General features: G+C 30.4%; 1 protein-coding gene across 1 annotated transcript in view; it reads left to right on the top strand.

Moving 5' to 3' along the window:
- LOC111613270 (switch-associated protein 70-like) overlaps positions 1–22,819 on the top strand; it is a 31,059-nt gene continuing 8,240 nt past the window's right edge. The window contains exons 1-5 of the mRNA XM_023354620.1: positions 1–275; positions 14,399–14,944; positions 15,022–15,168; positions 15,807–15,918; positions 20,830–20,987. Of these exons, the coding sequence (XP_023210388.1) occupies positions 180–275; positions 14,399–14,944; positions 15,022–15,168; positions 15,807–15,918; positions 20,830–20,987 (1,059 nt within the window). The 5' untranslated portion in view covers positions 1–179. The remainder of the gene's footprint in view (positions 276–14,398; positions 14,945–15,021; positions 15,169–15,806; positions 15,919–20,829; positions 20,988–22,819) is intronic.

The following is a 22,819-nucleotide window of genomic DNA, read 5'->3' as shown; positions in this document are numbered from 1 at the left end:
ATTCTGATGATGAGTAGAGTTGTCGTCTGTTGGGTGGAGTGTCGCTGTTCAAACCAAACGACATAAACGTTCATGGACGATTTGTTAAATGGATTCGTCTGTTCATTGAAAGTGGTTAACGTTTGATAAACGAGGTTGCACTTAAATAATTCCGTCGCCTTTTAGAATTTTCTGGACTAATGGCTCTGTGGAGAGACGTGAAGAATGCTTTATGGCACTCTTTCGATGCTTTAGATCATAACAGGATTGGAAAAGTCACCAAGTCCAGATTAAAGGTAAATTTTATGCAATTATTATTTTTAATTACAATCGTTAATGATTTTATGCATAACTTAATTAATATGTTCGTAATTAATGAACAGATTCACGCTTGGTTTAATTAATAAATTGAGTGTTTATTTTTTTTGCATCATTAAATTGGTTTAAATGAAATATTTCTCTATGCTTTGATGATTTTTATTATTGTATAAGATATATTATAAGCTTGTTATTTTTGTGTCACAGCTGTTAAAGTATTTGGAACTAATTCTACAAGTTCTTATTTCCTTGTATCGAATTGAATGTTCGGACATGTTTTGTTTGATTATTAGTGCGGTATTAACTGTAAATGTATTTAGAAACTTAAATGTGGTTTGTTTGTTATATATTTTTTTTATTTACTCTATTTCGACATTTTGGTTTATGTTTATCTTTGAGAATGTACCCGGCGAGCGTAAAAATTGGGATGTAAATGGGACGAAATTGTCGTTTTTGTGACCGTATACTTTTTGTTCTGATTTGTTTGATGCAGAGCGTGGCCGAGAGGATAAAACTGCCGGGTGTGGGTGGTCGGTTGCGGGTTTGCGTCTCCCCGTGGCCGAGCGGTTCCGTTTCCCAAACGCTGGGAGTTTGGTCGTGGGTTCGCGCCTGGATGGGACGGGCTGGCCGCGTGAAATTTTTCTGGTTTTCTCTATGTTCGTAAAGCCCGAATAGGGGCAGGTTATCCTTAAAAAGAACTCTCGGAAGGCATTCCCCTAGGCAGATCGCCCGAGTGTAGCATTGCCGTAACTTAACTAAACAAATGACCTAAATGGGTATAGAAAGTCTTCCCGGTTGGCATGTTCCTTGGCAGATCGTCCGAGGGTTACGTTGCTTTATTCCGTTGTGTCAAACTAAAGAATATTTGAGTATTTCTAATTAACATGTAGTTTTCATCAGTCTTTGAGAGAAGATAGGTGAAAAATCAAAAATGTTAGAATGAGTTTTTTTTTCTTTATATGCTCAATGAAAACACGATTTATGTAGCAAGTTTTTAAGTATACTTTTTAAATTTTAGAATGTTTCTAAATTAAAAAAAAAAAGAACTTCAAAATTGGTTATTAAAGATAACCAAAGCTTGTTTATTTCAACAAATAAATAAATAAAATTCTTGTGACTAAAATTTTAAACACCCTTTTTTTTAAATTTTGTCTACTTAGCAAACATTTTGAGTTTCCTTTTATTTAAATATTTCAATTGTTCTTCATTTCTAAGACAAAAATTAAAATTATTTTTATGTTCTTGATGTTTTTTTTTAAAAATATCCATTAGTTTAGAGCTTTTCAACTCATCAAATATTCAAAATTATTTAAAATGAACAACACTCGGTACTATTCTTAAATGTAAAGTCAACATGCCTACTTATTAAATTAAAGGCACTGAAACCATCCAATAATTTAGAAACATTTTCACTTTTATTGGACCATTTTCAGCTGTCAAAGAACAGAATATGTTTGAATCTTAGAATAGAACAACATTGGTTAATTTAAAAGAATTTATTCTATCATCGAGAAGAATTTTATTACATATTGACAATACATATTAAAATTATGTTGAAACCATATACATTGATGATATTTTGCATAGTAAATATTAAAAAACAATGTATGATTTCAGTGTAATTAAAAAATTTAAATTTTGATATCAAGGATTTTGAGTTTAGATGTATTATAAATAAATTTGAGGAAGTCAAATTTTTAAAGAAATTAACTAGAATTTGAAAAGAAAATGATGAATAAAACAGTATTGAAATGATATGGTCAGTGATTTTGTAGAAGAGTATAGAATTGATGATAAAAATTTACTAGATGCAGGTAGTAAGGATGAAATTTAGAGTTAGTAAGAGAATATAAAATACAGAAGAAACTAAAAAATCTTTCCTTCCATCCTGTCCAATCATCAGAAACTAAGAGTCTTTTGCATAGGTGATCTTTTATTAGAGGCTATGCCTCTGCAATATTATGTAAAACAGTTTTAAAAATGTTCACTGATGATAAGCCAAAAATTGTAAAAATATATGCATAATTTCAATTAAAAAGGCAGATTGTATATTCACAAAATATAAAATACAGAAGAAACTAAAATGTCTTTGCTTCCTTAAAACTGCTGCTTTTAAAACTGTTTTATATAATATTGCAGAGGCGTAGCTTCTAATAAAGGTTGTTTCTGCAAGAGAAGACTGTTTTAGTTCCTGGAGATTGGACAGTATGGAAACAAAGATGCTTTAGTTTCTTCTGTATTTTATATTTTGTGAATATACAGTCTGCCTTTTTAATTGAAAGTTAGAAAGAGATTAAAATAGTTAAGAAAGGACACAATAAAGACATAAGGAACAAAGAGATGAGGACGTCTGATGAAGGTTCCAGAAAAAATGCAGTTTTTTCATGTTAACAATTACTATGGTGTAAATGAAACATTTTAGTTCAAGTTGTCAGTGAGAAAAAAACAAAAAAAAACAAAGAATTCCCTGTGCAGGATAATGTTATGAGTTTGAAGTGGAACACAGAAATCATGAATACATTGAGAATAAATTTGATAACTAAATATACAATGTTATTTATATCATTAAAAAGATATCTACAGCCTCTTAAGAGGAAAATACAACCAATATCAGTGACAGTAGTAATACACCAACCACACCTTTTCATTTAAATATTTATCTCTGATTATGAATGTCGTTATGGATATGATTCCTCATGGCTTTCTTGGTATTTGGTTCACATTCTCTGAATTTTAAAGTGACCAGATCTTGAAATTAAAAAGCAGGACATTAGATCAGGCACTTGGACGTGGTGTCTCAGTCTCTGACAGAGTTGATCTCAATTTTTGCATTAGTTGAACCATCAGTAAGTATCTAATCATTAAGAAAGTGTTTAGAATGCACAAGCATGATTAATAATAAACTCTATGAATAATTTTCAAAAATAAAACATTTTACTCAATTTGAATTTACTACAAAAATGTTGTTAATGTATAAATATGTTCTAATATATATTATAAATACTATAAATATACTTCAAACTTTTTATATATTAAAACATATTTTTCTTAATTAAAATTTGAATTGTAAAATCTTATTCTAAAGATTTTAGAGTAAACTTTTTCTCGAAAAAAGTAGTGGGTGCTGATCCAGCTCTACCTTAACTGATTTATTGTGTTTTTAATTATTAACATAATAAATTAATAACTGTATTGCTGACTTTTGAAAATTTATTAATAACAATCAGTTTATGCAAGTCATCTTCAGCATTCCACCAGATATATTTGCACATTTGTGTTGGTTTGATGCCTTTTTACATGTTTTGGATTGTAATAGTTTCGTTATAAAAAAAAAAGTGGGACATTTTTAGAATTGAGCAGGTACTTGGGCAAACCACCTAAAAGCAGATTGTTTGGTGACCTTAATGAATGTCCACTTATACAGACCAAAGTGATATTACTGTTGGACAGATGGACTCTCCTCTCTTTTTTTATTGGTAATTTTTGTCTGCTCTCTACATCCTGGGCCAGTTTAAATTTGGGAGGTTTTTCTCCTTCAAAGATGATTCAGAACAATGACTAAATGTATATCATCATGGTTTGGATGAGTCACGTGTAAATGTTGACAGATATTCCAGGTCCTTCTTTTGACTTCTATTAAAGTTTATAATTTGGCAACCATTTCAGACCCCATAATGATTAATGAATCAGATTTTTAATGCATTGGTGTCTAAGCACAGTGATGCATTTAATGCCTAAAAACAACATTGTCATAGTTAGAAATGCATCCTAAAGCAGATTTTTTTTAACTTTCATGATGATCAAGCAAATCAGATTTAGCAGAGTTAAAAAGAAAAATTAACATTGAATTCAAAGTAAAAAATACATACTGATGAAACTTATGCAATCTACAAGACAATAAAATTAATGAAAAACTAGGCCTGTTGCTTGTTTTTAATAAATTAGACAATAATTTAATAAATTGTGTGTTGGACTTCGAACTCAAATGTGAGTTATAAATTGTCTTAAACTTGCATTATTATTGTACTAGAAATAAAATTAATAGTTTTACTTCATTTAATGTACATATTTTTTTTTTATATTTTTTCCCTACCAAGTGTCATTGATTACCCAAAAAACTGGTTATCTGAAATTGTCTTGTTCAATTATTTTGGCTAATTGATGCTCTATTATAATGGTTGTTAAATTTATTTTACTAATCCTGAAAAAAATTTATAATTATTAGTAAGAGTTTGTATTTTTTTCACTTCATATCGAGTGAAATGAAATAAAAAAATGAAGTTGATTGCGTTGTTGTATTTTTTTTAAATAAGAAATCATTAAAATAAAGTTTACACAATACTATCTTTACTCGAAAAGATTATTTGTCCAGACTAGTTCTTTCAGAATATTTAAATTTTTTTTTCTAATTATTAAATACAATGCAAGATGGCTGCTTAATCATTTATTTCTTTTAGTCCAAATTATGTAATATCTATGTAATTAATTAGCCAAGTTCTAGTTTAATAGTTAATTTTCCTTTGTCATTCAATTATTAGTATAATTCAGGCTTACATAATGACTTGCTTGTTTTTCATTTATATAAGAGAATGGAATCCATATAATTTGACTTGAAAACTATCATTCTATATGTTTAGTAATTAATGAATTTATGAAAGTTCTGATAAACTGATAAATTTCATACATCATTTTAGAATAATTTTATAAAAGATTAATAGTGGCATGGAGAAGTAAAACCAAACTTGATTTAATTAATTTTTAATGCATTTTATTTTTACATTCCTTGTTATAAAACAAAGAATGTAAAACTTTCAAACCGAGATTTTTGTTTTTGAACCTTGAAACTTTGAGAAATGAAAAAAGAGGGGTTTTCTGTGTGGATTGGTATGATTTTGTTCACTCACTTTGAAGCTTAATAATTTCTGTGCATTTTATCAGAAATTTCTGAAATTTTGCAGGGAGGTTTGTGTATTAGGGGCATTAATGCTGCTAACTTTTAGTGATTTAAAGGTCAACGGGGTGATAGAGGGGTCATTATGTGTGTTATATCTCAAGTGTGGTTGAACTTGAAGATTTTATGTGTGATTAGCATTTACAATTTTTTATAAAAACCCATCTCTATCCTCAAAATTAAGTTTTTTGCCATTTTATAATAATTAATAATAATATCAAATTTTTTAAAATAAAACCTTGTACAGATGGCATTGCTGGATTTTTATATACTGCTATCCAGAGAAAATACAACACCAAGAAAGAGTTATCAGATATACCTGATATTTGGCATATGGGTTATTTATCATGAGATATCTGAATTTTTATTCATTTACATATACAGTGAAACTTCACTTAACAAACAATGTTTTGCATAATGAGTGAAGAGGAGAGGGGAAGTCTTGGATTGTGTGCATGCTCCATCAGTCTGTGTTTAGCACTCGTTACACTAGCATCTTAGTGTCGCTTGTGATCACACATATTACGTATAAACATCAACAACCATAGCCCATTATATAATAAACACACCAAATGATATGCCAAATTCTTGGGCTATGTAAAGCTATAACTAATTATTATAAATTAATTAATTTGACTAGAGGTAGGCAGTTATGCTGCTATCTTGTATTAAATTTAATGACCAATTCCAAATTAAATTCCAGAAATGTCTAAATTAAAATTAATTATTTATAATTATTAAATTTAATACGAGATGGAAGCATAACTGCCTACTCTAGTCAAATTAATTGATTTCTAATAGAGAGGTTATAGAGTTATGCCGAATTATTGGGCTATGTATAGGCTATAATTAAATATTAGAGATTGTAGCCGAAGTTTTCATCTCTAAAACATGAACGTCAAACGTTGAGCGCCGCCATATTGTAAGCCTAAAAGTTTGACAATGGCATTTGGAATGTCATTGGAATCATGTTTGATGTTCCAAATGCCATTGTCAAACTTTTAGGCTTACACGATGGCAGCGCTCAACGTTTGACGTTCATGTTTTAGAGATGAAAACTTCGGCTACAATCTCTATTTAATTATAGCCTATACATAGCCCAAGAATTTGGCATAACTTTTGGCATGTTTATCAAACATATTATCTGTGATTTTTTTTTTTCCTCCCCTGCAAATCAAATTCGCATTTCAGGTTGGTTCATTCTGTGCTAGAAGAAAAGATGATGATTCACACTCCTTAAAAATGTATATTGTATAATTGTCTTTGAATAAACATACATAAAATATTTGAGTATTTTTTTCAGTATAGAACGCATTATTGTATATTACATTAATTTATATGGGAAAAATTATTTCTCTTAACGAGTGTTTTCCACTATGAGTAAGTTTCTGGAACAAATTATGCTCGTTAAGCGAGCACTGTATATGCAAAAAGGATATGCACACAATTAAGGTTGAAATCTGAGTTGGAGGATATAAGAGGGCCATAAAAAGCAAATCTGGATTATTGTATTGGTAAAGTTGGTTATTGCACAGCCAGTAAGTAAGGATGCCTTGTTGCAGAATGAGACAACATTATGAACAACTGATGGGCTTCAAAAGAGGAGGAATTGTAGGATTGAGAGAAGGTGATTTCTTATAGCATGAAATCACAGCATATGTTGGATAGGATGCTAATACCATTGTGTGCTTGGAGCTTACGGACAGAAGAAGGTTCTACACATCAATGTGAGGGATCTGAAAGATAGAGGAATGTCAGAACAGGAAGATAGACACTTGGTACAAATATCATTGATGGATCATGCATAACTCTAACAGAGTTAGTAGAACAGAACAATGGAGGACAGTGACATATTGGGCAGTGTCTTCCACTACTGTCCGTCAATGATTGCTGCAATGCGGACTCTCAGTTTGGCATCCATTGTTGTGACTTCCATTGACCTCCTACCTTCAATGTCAGAGTCTGCAATGGTGTACAGAATGAAGACACTGGGACTGTGAATGGGAGTGAATAATCTCCTTTGACAAGTCTAGGTACAATTTGTGGACCCATGATGATCGAACTTTCATTCTCAGATACCATGGAGAATGCCATCTGGAAGGCTGCATTGTAGAGCATCATAGTGTTACCATTAACATCATGGTTTGGAGTGTTATCACATTCTATTCATGCTCTTTTCTTCTACAAATTGTAAGCACTATGAATAGTCAGTAGTACATTTGTGAGAGCTTGGAACCCGAAGTTTTACCATTGCTACAGGACCATCCCGTGACTACCTTCCAACAGAACAATGATACTCCCCATGTTACATGCATTGTTCAGCATTTCTCATGTGACTGCTACAAAGTATAACTCTCCCTTGGCTTGTATGGTTGCCCAATTTGTACCCCATAGAACATATGGGATATGATTGTTAGAAGGTTGGCTTTATGTCATTGCATACAACTACAATTGAAAAATTGTGGATATGTATTCAATCTGCATGGAATGACATTCCGTATACAGTCATTCAAAATCTGTATGTCACTACCATACCATTTACTATCAGTTATACATGCTAAAGACAGAGACACAAAGTATTAAATTTACCATGTTCCTTTTGACTTAGTTTTGATATTTTAATATATACAAGGCAAGATATAAGTGATTATCTCTAATAAATATCTTTATTGTAATGTGAGATAGGGGATAGAACAAAAATTAAAAGAAAAAAGAAAATCATTAAATTTTAATGACGGACCAATAGAAATAAACAAGTGAACTGTATGATCCAGTCACCTGTGGGTAATAATCCATTGTTCTCAGGCATAATAGGACAAAGACATGAGACAAAGTGTAACAGAACAAAATTTTAATTAGTCCATGAATTATCCCAAAAGATGTACAAACATATCAAAATGTTTAATGAATGATAACATAAGAGGCCCAACAATAGTATGAAAATCCCCTTTTGTTGCAGAGATTAAACAGTTTAAGCCTAAAAACCTAAAATTGAGTCCTTTTATAATTTTAGACTAATTTTATATCTTGCGAACTTGAAGTTGGTTGCGGCAATTTTCCTTCCTTTATTCATTTAGTCCCTCTCACCTTCATTTGATGATCCTTTATAATTTTCACTTGCTCAGCTACTTTGTAATGGGTCCCCTTACTTCCTCACTCCACGCTTGACTCTGCACACCCTCATTTCCCTCCTTTCCAAAACAAAAACCCCTTAGACCCATTTTGTTTAACCTCTGAAGTGTGAAATGTATGTGGACTGACAAAGGAAAAGTGACAAGAATATTTAGCAACAATATTTTATTTCTTTATGGATTCCAACTCTGCAAACAACAATTGCAACACAGTTTCTAATAATGATTAATGGTGGGAATGACAAAAGATATACCATTTGCAACAAATAGGTACAAATGATATCCAAAAACATATAACTAATGCTTATGTGCTAACTTAAAAACTAAGGGAAAGAAAGGAGATGATAGGGAGAGTAGGGAATTTGGAAGAAAAAAAAATTTAGTAAAGAGTAAAATATCTGGGATTTTGCTGGACTTTACAAATTTGGATGGGATACCACATTGAACCTTTTCTGAAAAGCCTCTTGTCATCATCTTCACTAGTTTTCTCCTCAAACCTAGTTGCTACACCTTTTATTGTAACCATGATAAAATCCTATTTTCTTCAGACAATCTCAAATTCTCCAGTCATTGCCATACGCGATCTGGAGGATCACATTCGACGTCTGTCCACCTCAAGGTCTTTGCCAAAAAATGTTCTTCAACACTCTCACCGGCCCTCAGGGCATCTTTTCTTTCATTGTTCTCCCGATTCTAAGAATCAGCCATCACCATTCAAGGGAAAAGAGTTAGAACAAGAAGTTCTGGAAGCCAGAAGAAACAAAGAACAAAGGAGAGGACTAAAACTATATTTAAAAATATATATACAAAACATGGCATACAGCCACAGTAGTTTATTTCAAAATGAATTTGCTTATATGTAAAGTTTGAAGAATAATGATTGAAATAAAAATAACTTGACCTCAAAATAAAGATTCAATACAAGGCAAATTAATAGAACAAACTTAAAATTTTATTTTTTTTTTTTTTTTTGGTTAAATGATTTAAATGTAGTAATAACTGATTTTATTACTAATCTTTACAATCTGAAAACTAAACTGACACTAAAAAATAGGGTAAATCTATTCAGTGTATCAAGTAATTAATATAAATTAATCACAAATAATTTCAGTCAGTCAAAGATAAGTTATTTAAGTAAAATTTAAATGAAATAATAAATTAGTATGTAAAGATAGTTCTTTTTATTTAATGTCATTTTAAAATGACATCATGTAAATAAAATTTTGTGAAATACTGAATTTTATAAATAGCCTTATGAAATGTGCTGCAAATCTTATTTAACTTACTTAACTTTCTTGCATTTAATATTAAGTTAAACTTACTTTAAATGCTTGAAATTCTTGAATTTTTCCACAACTTTTCATTGTATATGATTAATTGCATATTAGAATACTGTATTATATTCTATGGCAGTTAAAGATATGATAAATATCAGGTCATCCCATAAATTTGTGTGCATTTTATTCTAAAAATTTAGACATGTTGCTTTGGCACAAATAAATTCCAATCAAGTTCAAACCAATCTTAGAGGAAGTTGAATACAGTAGTTGCTGAGTTTAGTAGTGTTGTGTTTCTGAAATTGTTATTATTTAACTGCTGTTATAATGAAGATTACAAATGAATACAAAAGATATATTTTATATACTCTGTTCTTAAGTGGGAAAAATGCTACAAGTGCAACAAAGGAAATTAACACTGTGCATAATTAAAATGTTGTTAGTATCAGGGATGCCCAAAAGTGATTTGATGGTTTAAGAAGAATGATTTTAGTGTAGAGGATAAAGTTTATTCAGGAAGATCAGTGGACTTTATTAATGATGCTTTTCAGCACTAGTGGCAGCAGAACCAAATTTAACTGTTGATGAAGCTGCAGAATATGTAAATTCATTCCATGGAACTGTCCACAGAGATTTAAAAAAAATTGGAAGTGTCAAAACTAAGAAAATGAGTGTCACATGAATTATTGCTGGTTAATTGGCAGCTGCAAGCAAACTGATGCACCTCTCTAATTTCATAATTTGCTTTGGAATCCTTCTTTGATTGGCTTGTTACCGGAGATAAGAAATTGATCATTTATGATGTAACAAGAAAAAGGAAATGGACCGATTGGGATCAACAGCCAAAACCAATAGGAAAAGATGGGTTGCATCCAAAAAAATTCCTTTGCTGCTTGGTGGCACATGTCACGTGAGCTGTTCAAAACAAGCCAAACAATTTCTGCTGCAATATGTTTGAACATACATGAAAAACTATAAGAAAAGTGGCCGTTCATAATCAATAAAAAGAATGTTTTATTACAATATGACAATACCAGACTGCACATTGCAAAACCAACCCTCAAAAAACTGGGAAATTTTGTCACATTTGCCATATTCACTAGACTTGGCACCAAGTGACTATTGTTTATTCTGGTGATTACAGAACTACTTAAAAAGGAAAAAAATTTTTTTAACAAAAATAGTATTGGAAAATGCAGTTGATGAATATTTCGATTCTAAACCAAAAATTTTTATGAAAATGGAATTAAAAAGTTACTTTCAAGATTGCACGATGTAGAGGAAAATGATGGCAAACACATTTTGGATTAAGATAAATTTTATTATCACAATTTTTGTTTTTTTATTTTAACTATTAATGTGCATGAATTTATGGACTGAGCTGATACCACTAAATCATTGTTTTTTTTTTTTTTAATTAAATATTCTAACAAATATTATTTTAGTTACTTTCGATACAATGAAAAAGCAGAAATCAATCTTAATATTCATTGTCACGAAATGTCAGTTTGTGATACGTTGAATAATCATTACACCTGATAAAAGATTAGTCACATTCCTCTAAATATTATTAATCTATTATGTTACTTCCTTTGAATTAATAATCAATTTTGGGATTATAAATTCTTAAATTTCATTTATTTAAAAGTACAGTAAAATAATTTAGATCTTTAGAAGGTTAAGTTTTCATTTCTGGTGTAACTTTAGAATTTCATTGACGGAAATATACTTTTGTTATTATTACTCGTTAATAAATGTTCCAAATAATATTTTGAAACTCCTTGTGCTATGCAAACTAATGTTGATTGATTTTTGTTTTACATAAGTGCAAAAATTTCTTGGAGCGGTTTGGTTAAGGAGGGGATTGATATTCTCTAGGACCTTATGAAGAAACTGACAGCAGGAGAAGATCCCAGATGAATGGCAGAAGAGTGTTCTTGTGCCAGTCTTTAAAGGTAAAGAGGATGTACAGGATTGTGGAAACTACAGAGGTATAAAGTTATTGTCCCATACTATGAAGATTTGGGAGAAAATTGTCGAAAGGAGGATTAGACGGGAATCTGAGATTGGAGAGGAACAGTTTGGCTTTATGCAGGGAAGGGGTACTACTGATTCTATCTTTGCTTTGAAACAGCTAATGGAAATGCACAGGGAAATGCAGGAAGATTTGCACAGTGTTCACAGATCTGGAAAAGGCATATGATAGGATACTAAGGCAAGATATATGGAGATGTTTGAGGGAAAAGAATGTTCCAGAAAAATATGTTAGGTTAGAATTGTCAAGGAAATGTACGAGGGAGCAGAGACCCAAGTAAAAGTAGTGTGGGCACTACAGAAGGGTTCTTTGTTAACGTTGGTTTACATCAGGAATCGGCCCTTAGCCCTTATCCGTTTGACCTACTAATGGATGTTTTGGTGTGTGATGTGAAGTGTGAGGCTCCGTGGATTATGCTGTTTGCGGATGATATTGTGCTGTGTGAACCTTCCCAAACCAAGGATGAGATGAAACTGGAAGATTGGAGGAAAGTTTTGGAAGAAAGGGGCACGAGGATTAGCAGAACTAAAACAGCTTACATGACTCTGAATGGCAGGGACGAGTGCAATATTAAAATTCAAAATGTGCCCTTCCTTTGGTTTTAAGTATCTTAGGGCCTTTGTTGAGATGGGGGAGGATTGAACTCTGAAGGGCAACCTAGAATTCAATGTGGATGGATGAACTGGAGGAAGCTGAGTGGTGTGTTATGTGATTGAGACATGAAAGTTAGCTGCAAGCTGAAAGGTGAATTGTACAAATCAGCTGTTAGACCTGCAATGTTATATGGGGCTGAGACATGGGCAATCACAAGATCCCAAGAAAGATGAAGGTAGCAGAGATGAGAATGTTGAGATGGATGTGTGGTGTGTCAAGGAAGGATGGAATGAGGAATGATTTTATTAGAGATTCTGTTAAGATGGGCCCCTTGAACAGGAAGATGCAAGAATGTAGTTGAGGTGGTTTGGCCATGTAGAGTGAAGAAATTTAAGATTATGTTGGAAAGAGGGTCAAAAAAACTGGTAGTAAGAGGAAAAGAGGAAGACCAAAGCTGCATTGGAAAGATAAGGTGGAGGAAGACTTGAATCACTTTGATAGGGAGAAATGGAGGAAATGTATTAGAGAAGTAAACACCGACCCTATATAAACATGGGAAAAGGCGACAAAGATAAAGATGATTATAAGTTCAAAAATTAACAACAATAATAATTTTGAAAATTTTTAAATAAAAGAAAACTTACACTTTAAAAATAAATTTTAACATTTTAAGCATTAAATTTTTAAGGTAATAAAAAATTTATTACCTTAAAAATAAATTTTTTAAAGAATATTCAGAATGTTAACTTTTACACTGACAAAAAGTAAAACATGTAATCTGACAAATTACTTATATAATGACTGCTTATATGTAAATAAATTGGCTAATGAAATTATTTGAAATGACACTGCTTAAAACAGTTAGTACATAACTCTGTCAGTCTGTGTGTGTGTGTGTGTGTGTGTGTGTGTGTTTCTTTAGAAAATCTGTAGTTGGATTTAATAACTAATTTTTGTCATGATTTAAGTCTTGTTTTTGTATATCCTTTGTTTTAAAAATAAAAAGATTACTAGTTAATAATTTTACAACTTATTAGGAAATTAATCTTGCATTATTGTTTTTTTACCCATCAGAGAACAATAATAATAGAATATACAAAATTCTGACAGAACTCTTAAATGTTTTTTGACAAAGAAGAAACATCAAAGAATTAGTTTTTCAGATAGCATGGTTGGTATGAGTATCTCAAAATGTGTTAATTACAATAAACAGATCATAATTTTCATAAGAAATGAATTTTTCAAATTATCTAATCCCTTTTAGAATTAAATTATGTTTGCATTTGGAAGAAAAATCATTGGGCTGCAATTTGGAAATATTATAGACCTATAAATTTTCACTGTTGCCTGTCCATCCGTCTTTTCTTAATCTTTAGAATGGAGTGAGTGAGATGAAATCCAAGATAGATATGGAAACCGTAACAGCACAAGGCCCCAATTAACTATATACAAACTTCTGATACAAACTGGAAGTCATGTTATTTCAATTCAAAAATTTTCCCCCAAAAGCAGTTAATGGATGACCAGCATGACTCTATTGTTAAAGGAAAAGTATGATGTACAGGAGCAAAACACTACTAATTTGAGATGGAGAACATATATTTTAAATAAATTAAAAATACTTGGTTTATATCACACAATGAAGTATAGCACAATCGACACAAGACTTTTCTATACGTCCTCCTTTAATCTGTTCTTTTAGTTGCTGAGATGCGTATCGGGCATTTTACCCTCTTCTTTTGGCTTTTCCATTTTTTTGGAAAAGCTGACAGAATAAGGGCAAATGCCCGAAACGCGTCTCGGCAAATAAAAGAATGGATTAAAGAAGGATGTAAAGAAAAGCCTTGTGTCGATTGTGCTACACTTCATTGTGTGATATAAACCAAATAGAAAGACAGACACTGTTTCAAATTAAGAAGGAAATTGAAAATATGTTCACAATGCCAGGCTGCAATTTTTAATGTCTCAATAAAATAATTGCTTGTTATTAGAAAAAATTTTTCAAAAAACTTGTAATGCAATGTTGTTTTCTTCATTGATTTATTTGTAAAGTAAATTTTAATTCTGTTTATTAATGTTAATTCTAATAATAATTCATTATTTAAAATTTTAGGTGCTGACTGCAAGTTTAGGAACATTATTACATTGTCATGGTGTTGAAAAAAGTTTACAAGATCATCATAGTACTCCATATCTCAGTTTTGAAGATTATATGTATTACCTTAATATTGAATTACCAGTAAATGACTTATCTTCAAATGACATTAGGAAATATTGGGATCAAATAGAAGAAGTTTGTTGGTTAGTATGTAAACAAAATTATTTGATGAGGGATTATGTTGCATTTCCAGATATTTGTGTTTTTCATCTATTCCGCATTTTTTGTTTGTTGGGTGAATTGAAGCCTGTTGAAGAATCATTAACAGTTGCTATTGATGCAGAAGAAGTGAAATATATTATACAATTACTAACTCAGGAATTGGGTCAAGAATGGAATCCATCAGAATTCGAACAAGTCATTTGTGTGTTTTCATTTATTAAATTCCCTGTATTTTTAACTTTAGTTGAAACACAAATTACTCTCAATATTGAAAGACAAGGAATCATTGAAGCAACTAAAGAAATTTATGATAGCATTATTTTAGATGTATTAAAAAAGGTAATTAATATAATAAAATTTTATAAATTTGATGTTTCGTTTAGATATTAAATGTTTTTTTGAAATATTTTGTTTAGGGTATATTAAAGAAACGAGTTACAAAATTAGGTGGCTGGTGGGAATATTGGTATGTATTACAGCCTTATCGACTAAGTTGGTATTCAAGTAGGGATGAAAATGATAAACGAGGAGAGATTAACATTAATCCCGAAACTAAAGTTGAGGTACAATTATTTTTTTTCCTTATATTTACAGAATAGTAATTTGAATTATACTGATGACAATATTTGTTTTGTTGTTTACTCTTCATTTCTTAATCATTTTCTTAACTTGATATAAACAATTTACTTTGCCATTTGTAAGAGTTAATGAATTTAAAATCTTGCAGATGTTAATTTTTTGAATATACCATAAAATTATTACTCTAATATGTAATAAACCATATTTTATTTTTAAACTGGTTACTCATTTTTATCTCAGAACTTTTTTACTGATGAGTAAAAAAATTAATGTTAAAATTATTTGTTATTAACCGAAAATCTGTTGTAGCAAGTGGTGAGTGTTTGGTCGGGTACCACTGTACCACTATATTTGATTAACACAAGTTTGATATACATAGTAACAGAGAAATTTATTTATCACATTAATCAAGGGATACCTATAGTAGGTAACCTGTATATAACGGAAACCTGTCTACTATAGAAGAGGTGTTCGGTCCCTTGGGGTTCCGTTATAGACAGATTTGACTGTCTTTTCCTTTATTTTCTAAATATGTAATGAAAAACTTAATTGAATCAAATAGATGAAAATTGTTTAGAAATAAGTTTTATGAAATTTATAAATATTGTTTTTATTTGTCAAGGCTGTATCTGATCTTCAAGGGAACAAAAATTATAGGTTTATGATAACAACTGAAGGAAAAACCATTGAACTGTCCTCAGAGGATTATAAATGTAAACTTCAATGGATGTCAGGTAACAGAATTTTGTATGGTAGGAATAAAAAAAGCAATTTTGTTTATGTAGTATATCCCACTTAAATAAATGTATTTATTAAGTTTTTTTAATTTGATCCACAAATTAAAATATACATTACTATTAGGCATAAAAAATTAATTTGACTTTTTGATTTTGATTAGATTATTATAAGATCATTTGGCTTTTTTATAGCTATCAAAGTTAAGATCAGTTGGATTTTGTCTAAATTTTTTAAATTCAACTTGTTTTATCATTCTCATTTTATAACAGTCAGAGTCAAACCACCCTTCTTTAGCTTTATTTTGAATATTTCTTTTATTTGTATTAATGCATATGTAATCATTTAATATGGTTATCATTAAATTGTATATTTTTTTTTCATTATTAGTACTCGTTATTTCTGGGATGGCAATAAAACAATTATCAATCTCTGTCTGATATTTTGAAATTTTATATTTTATTTTTGGACTATTGTTGCATTGGTTGTTAGTTCCCTTTACTGAAGATAGTTGAAATTTTGTTATTTTGGGAAAGTGATCCGATGCATCCATTAAAGTTGTCTTAAATTCCATGCAACGGTCCAGAAGTAGATCAGAGCATATTGTAAGATCGATTATTGATTTTCTAGAGTGGGTTAGACATATATATTCTGCAGGAAAATCAGGTGTTAATACGACCATTCAGTATAAACAACTTGTATTCAGTTATAAGATCTAATAATTTTTTTCCCATATTGTTAACCTGTTTATACTTAGATTTCCAACTATTATAAATTAAATGATTAGGTCCTTTATATTTGGAGTCCATCACTTCAATTCTGGAATTAAGGTCGCCCAATATTATAACGTATGGCATTATATAGTGCCTTTTTTCAATAACTTTGAAGATTTCATTAAGAGTATTTAGATCACCGGGTGGCACATAAGTTAACATTATCATTAGTGTTTTATTGTTCTTATTTAATAATTTATTTCTAGTTATTGAGATGAGAATTAGTATATTATTCCTAGATTTTTTAACTTGGATTATTTTACAATACTCCCTTTCAATCAATAAACATAGACCACCACTCAGTCATCTGGGCCCTACTGATTTACTTGCTAATGCAGATTCTATTATAAATTTATTAGAGAAATTTGTAGTATAAAATTTATAAGATGTAATCCAAGTTTCTGTCATAGCAATAATAACTGGATTTAACATATAGAGAATTAACAAATGTGGTTTTATATTTAAGTCCTTGGCAGTTCCAATTTACTATAGCGAAAGAGTGATTACTCTTGAAATTAAGTGAAAATTGTATATGACTGATTTATAGTATATCAGCTTCCCAAATTTATTAGGTTGGAAAAGGGTAAAAAGGTATCTACCAGACTTTTCATTTTAATATTATATGTAATTTTGTCTTCTCCTGTTAATATAATATCATTATGTAATTTGGCTCGTTGATTTTGTTTTCGTATATCATGTAGTGTTGAAAGTAAATTTTTGCGTCTAATTCTTGAATTTTTAGTAAGGTCTGGAGATATTTGAGTATCTCTCTAATCTTCAAGCTGATTTTGCAGTTTCTTCCGAATATAAGCAGAAAAGATCTGATTCCGAAGTTGATTATTGTTGAGAGTTATTCTTATAATTATTTTTGGTAGTTTCATTAATTGGATTACCTGTGAAATATCGTCTTGAACTATATTATGAATATTTAGTAAAGAAACAATAAAATTATGAATTTCTTCTTTAGAAATAATCCTCGAGTTAGAATTGTATAATATAATGTTGTTACGATTGTAATCATTAATTAAAGAATCCATTTTAAATTGTGTGAGTTCCTTCTCAATCTGCAGAGTATCAATTTGTTGTAGTAAATTAGTAATCTGTTCCTCCATTTTTGTTTGTTTTTCTTTAGTTTTGCATAAATTTTTGTGAATTATATTCAATTTCTCCTTAATATTAATAATTTGATTAAATAGTTTGTCATTAGATGTTTTTATAAGATTAGATATTTTATTCCGTAAAACTGTAGATGAAGTGTCTAATAAGTTATCCGGATTATGTAGTGAGGTGTCAAATATAATTGGCTCACCTGAGAAATCTTGATTATGATGCTGATTTGAATTCTCATTAGTATTCCTGGTCTCCATATAGATATCTTGTAGATTTTTATCCAATTATAAATTAAAGTCTGTAATTAGTCTGGAACTTGTTGCAGAATTATCATTACGTTTACTCACTGGTTTAGCTCGACTAACTGGCGGTCTTCCCCGCTTGATTGGAGAACATTGCATTGCTATTAATATTGGTCTTTTCTTATTATTATTAGTATATCTAACTATTAGTCTTCTTTAACAAGTCAAAAAACAGTTGAATCAAATGGTTAATTTTAAAGTTATTGTCACAAATGAAGTGCATAAGAAAGTTCACCAGCAGCCCTGAGAGTTGGGATATGCCCCATTAAGCATAAAAAATTTTATTTTTAAATTTATAAATTTATTTTATTTGAAAAACATTTATTTATTTGAAGTAAGTTCAAATAAAATTTCAACCATACTTATTCAGAATGTTTTTTTTTTCTATTTTGACTTTGTATATACAGTCAAACTCCTTTATTACATTATTTGTTTATGTGAATTCTGCATTAGTGCAAATTAAAGATTTTGCAGTCCCATGGATGAGGACATGTATTTTAATGTTAATAGGTTTGGCTAGTACAAAATATTGGTTAATATGTAATACAAAGTATGTTTTGGTTCTATGAATTCAATAACAGTTTTATTACATCATTTCATATGCAATACTTCCAACTTCCATAAGTTGCTTGAGCCAAAATAGTAGTACATAAGCTATATCATGACCAGGGATGCATTTTTTGACTTTAAGGTTAGCCAAAACATGTATGATGTCAATGCAGTTGCAGTGATAGAAGGTGTTTGATGTTTCATTAAGGCCAAGACTCCACTAGCATAAAAATGGGTGTAAAAACCTTTGCCGTAAAAACTTTTAATCATGTGACCTAATTGCATTTGGATTGCGGTGGAGGTCTGGCTAGCAAAGTTTTTATGGCAACGGTACTATTGAAGTTATAAAGGCAATGATTATATCCTACGAGTTTTTCTGTACTATAATTACAAATGTAGTAAAAATAATATCTTTACTTTCATATATTAACTTCTATTACTGTATTATTAATTAAGATAATATACAGCACTTATAAGCTTAGCTTTTATTATTATATACACCTCCAAATTGAAGGATTTTCCTTCGGCCATCCATTATTATAATCGGGATACTTCTTGTTGTAGATACACGAATACTTTTGGATGTTTTTGATAATTCTTTCCAGATCTATTCTAGAGTATCCACAAGGGAACATACACAAAAGCTCATTTTCCGCCATTTTTGCACAGTGTCACAATGATCTAGATTTCACTGACTTCTGATTGGTGGATGGTACTGTTTTATGGTCGTATTCGCGTTGAAAGTTGAACACTGCTCAGGCATAAAATATCATAGTCACGTGATTAAAAGGTTTTACGTCCATTTTTATGCTAGTGGAGTCTTGGCCTAAGTGTTTAAAAAGGCTGAGTTTGATATTTAGTTAGCAGTTGCAGCTGTTTGTGTGGCTGAAAATTGCCATGTATGACCATTGCTTTAGATGTAAAGATTTTTTAAATTAAATTTACAAAAAGTTAAGAAATTCTTACTGTAGACATTACAAAAAAAATTTGTCTTCTCACTTTGTCCTTTTATGTACACATGAAGAAGAAAACAGTTCCATGGTGGAGTCGACCTTTCATTTGAGGCTACTTGTCCACCCCAATATGTAAAACATTACAAAATCCCTCTGGTGACAGCGCAATTAAAAAAACTGGAACTGTTATTTTTCTCGTGTGCGTGTAAAAGCACAAAGTGAGAAGACACAAATTTTTTTTGAATTGCCTACTTTAAGAATTTCTTAAATTTTGTAAATTTAATAATTTTTTTGTCCTGGCAATTTTTATGAAATTTTTTTTTTGTTAATGAAAATTTTCTCAAAATAAATTCTTGTAAAAGTATTGAAATGAAATTGTTTAATCATAAGTATATTCTGTTCTTAACAGTGAAATGACTGATAATGATTACAAATTTTTAAGTAATAGAATTATTATAAGTTTTAAACCTAATTTCAAGCAATCTTACATTGTGAAATTAGATGGTATAAGTAGGTTCAAAACCTGATTTAGGAAATGATTTGTGAATTTTAAATCTAAGAAAAAGCTAACTTGACTGTATAATACTTAGAATGTTACTGATCTCTCCTCTACTGTTTTACTAAAAGGTGGATATTATACAGAATATTTTAACAACTATACAGTAGAGAGTCGTTTATCTGAATCAATTGGGGACTTAGGTTGTTTGGATAACTTATTTTTTGGTTAACCAATTATGTTTGAAAAAATATATTAACCTATCCCGTGTTGAAAATTTTCTCTGTTGCGTGTTGCTTCACGTTGAATTTTCATCGATATTAAGCCTAATGTAAACTTTTTAAAATAATTTCTTTATTTTTTACAAACAAAATAAATATATTGAAAAACATAAAAACAAAAAAATTATACTTTAGAAGTTCATCTAATATCAAAAACGTTTGATTTAGCATGACACACAGTCCTCAGGAAAACACCACACAAAAGTGCCAGTGCTGCCAGCTAAAACACACACACCAACAAAAAAAATATTGGGTTGGGCTAAGATATAGCCAAAGATTGCAGTGCCACAGCACTAGCAAAAATTTAAATTTGCCGACTGGAATGCTTTCAGTTAACCAATGTTTCAGATAAACGACGCTCTACTGTATATATATTTTAAATTTATAGTCAAAATTAAATTACATTGCAATAATATTACATTAATTTAAAAATTGTTTTATTTCAGCTATTTCTACTGCCATTGAATACTCTAAATATCCACAATCTTATCAGAGAAGTTTGGCAACTGTAAGAAAAAGTGAAAGACAAAAAGCACAATTGAAAAAAGAAAAAGAGGAGACACACCGAAGTCAACAATTACAAGAACTTGAGTTAGAAAAAAAGGTTTTAAAGTTTTAAAAAATTAAATATTCTGATAATCTTGGTTTAAGTGATAGAATTCTATTTGATCATAATTAGCTTATGTTTTTGGTATTATCTTCAAGCAAGTTGACTGTTATTACATTGCAATTATATTACTTGTACAGTAGATTATAAATAATGTATACAAACAGATATTTTTTCAGAGATACTAAGGACACTTACAATTTTTATCATTTTTTTTTAATAATAGAAATGTAATATTTTAACAAATTTTATTTTTTTTTCTTTTTAATTGGAGTATTGTAGTTCTTAACCAGTCCTGCATTGTTTCCAAAAATTTTCGTGTTGACCTCATTGATCTGGGGGGGTTGATCCTGAAAATATTTGTTTCTGCATCAGAACATTTTTTAAACATCAGATGTTGCTACTTATGAGTCACTCATTTCAGAACTCCATATATTGGAAGAACCGTTATATTATCTAGTTTTTGCACAGCATGATATTGAAATTCTAGGAATAGTTTTTTATTAGAAAGCACAAAGGAAATTAGACCATTGTTGCCATGTCGAAACAGAGATGAACTGAGTAGTAGATATAGCACTCTAAATAAGTCAGAAGTGATTGAATATTTAATTTAGGTTCTGATGAATCTGAATTTTCAGACAGCAACGACAATTACATCAAAATGTAAGTGATGACACTGGTGATTTTGATCCCGAAATACCATCTACAAATGGATATAGAGGCAGATCATGCGGTAGTACGCAAAGTAATAATGCTAACGTCCACAATTTAGTAGTGACGATGGTTGGATTCGAACAAACTTCAGAAGTCCTCAAGTTAACAGTATCATGGGACCAGCAGGAATACAATGTAATTTACAGAGTGATGCTACACCATTCGAATATTTTAGTATATTTTTTGAGGACGAACTTGTCGACAAGATCGTTTCAAAAATGAACAGGTATGGTAATAGTTTGCTGACCTGTGACGATTTACAAGAGAATAGTCGGATAAAAAACTGGAAACCAACAACAAATCCAGAAATTAGAGAATTTCTAGGACTTACAATGGTCACAAGTATCATTAGAAAACTGTGCCTAAGGATGTATTTTACAATTGAAGATTTTTTTTTGACATAATTTTTTTTTGAGTGCGATGCCAAGCAACCACTTTCAACTTATATTATTCTGTCTGCATTTTACGGACAATAATCAAGCTTCAGGTGGTGATGATCAACTGCATAAATTACACAGTGTTATCAATCATTTATGTCACAGGTTCAAAAATGAATACATCCCAGAGGAAAATATCTGTGTAGACGAAAGTCGTATGCTATGGAAAGGGAGATTGGGATTTAGACAATATATACCGAACAAGCGTGCTTGTTTTGGAGTGAAAAGCTTCAAAATTTACAAGTCACAAACAGGATATATTTGGGACTTTATAGTTTACACCGGAGCTACTACTGAATATGGAAATTTTGAAGGTGGGCAAGGTGAGAAGGTTGTGCTAATCTTAATAGAACTATTGTTTGGTAAACCTCAACAATCTTAGCAAAAATGCTTCTGGAGAAACAAACCTGTGTATGTGGAACGGTAAACAAAAATCGGATAGGAATGCCACACAATTTTCCTGGCAGTAAATTGAAGGAAGGGGAATTTATAACCTGTCAGAAAGATGAATTGTCTGTGTTCTGTTGGAAAGATAAAAGGGATGTGACAATTCTAAGTACAATGAGTGACAACAAATTCTCTGATTTGGGTAAATGTAACAGATCAGAAGTAATAATGAAGCCAAATTGTATTTTAGATTATAATTGTAATATGGGTGGTATTGATTTCTGTGACGGA

Source organism: Centruroides sculpturatus, unplaced genomic scaffold (assembly GCF_000671375.1).
Source record: "Centruroides sculpturatus isolate CEXI.00-Female unplaced genomic scaffold, Cexi_2.0 scaffold1918, whole genome shotgun sequence".
NCBI classification, from domain to species: domain Eukaryota; kingdom Metazoa; phylum Arthropoda; class Arachnida; order Scorpiones; family Buthidae; genus Centruroides; species Centruroides sculpturatus.
Note: the sequence above shows the minus strand (reverse complement) of the source record. Positions and strands in the feature narration are given on the sequence as shown.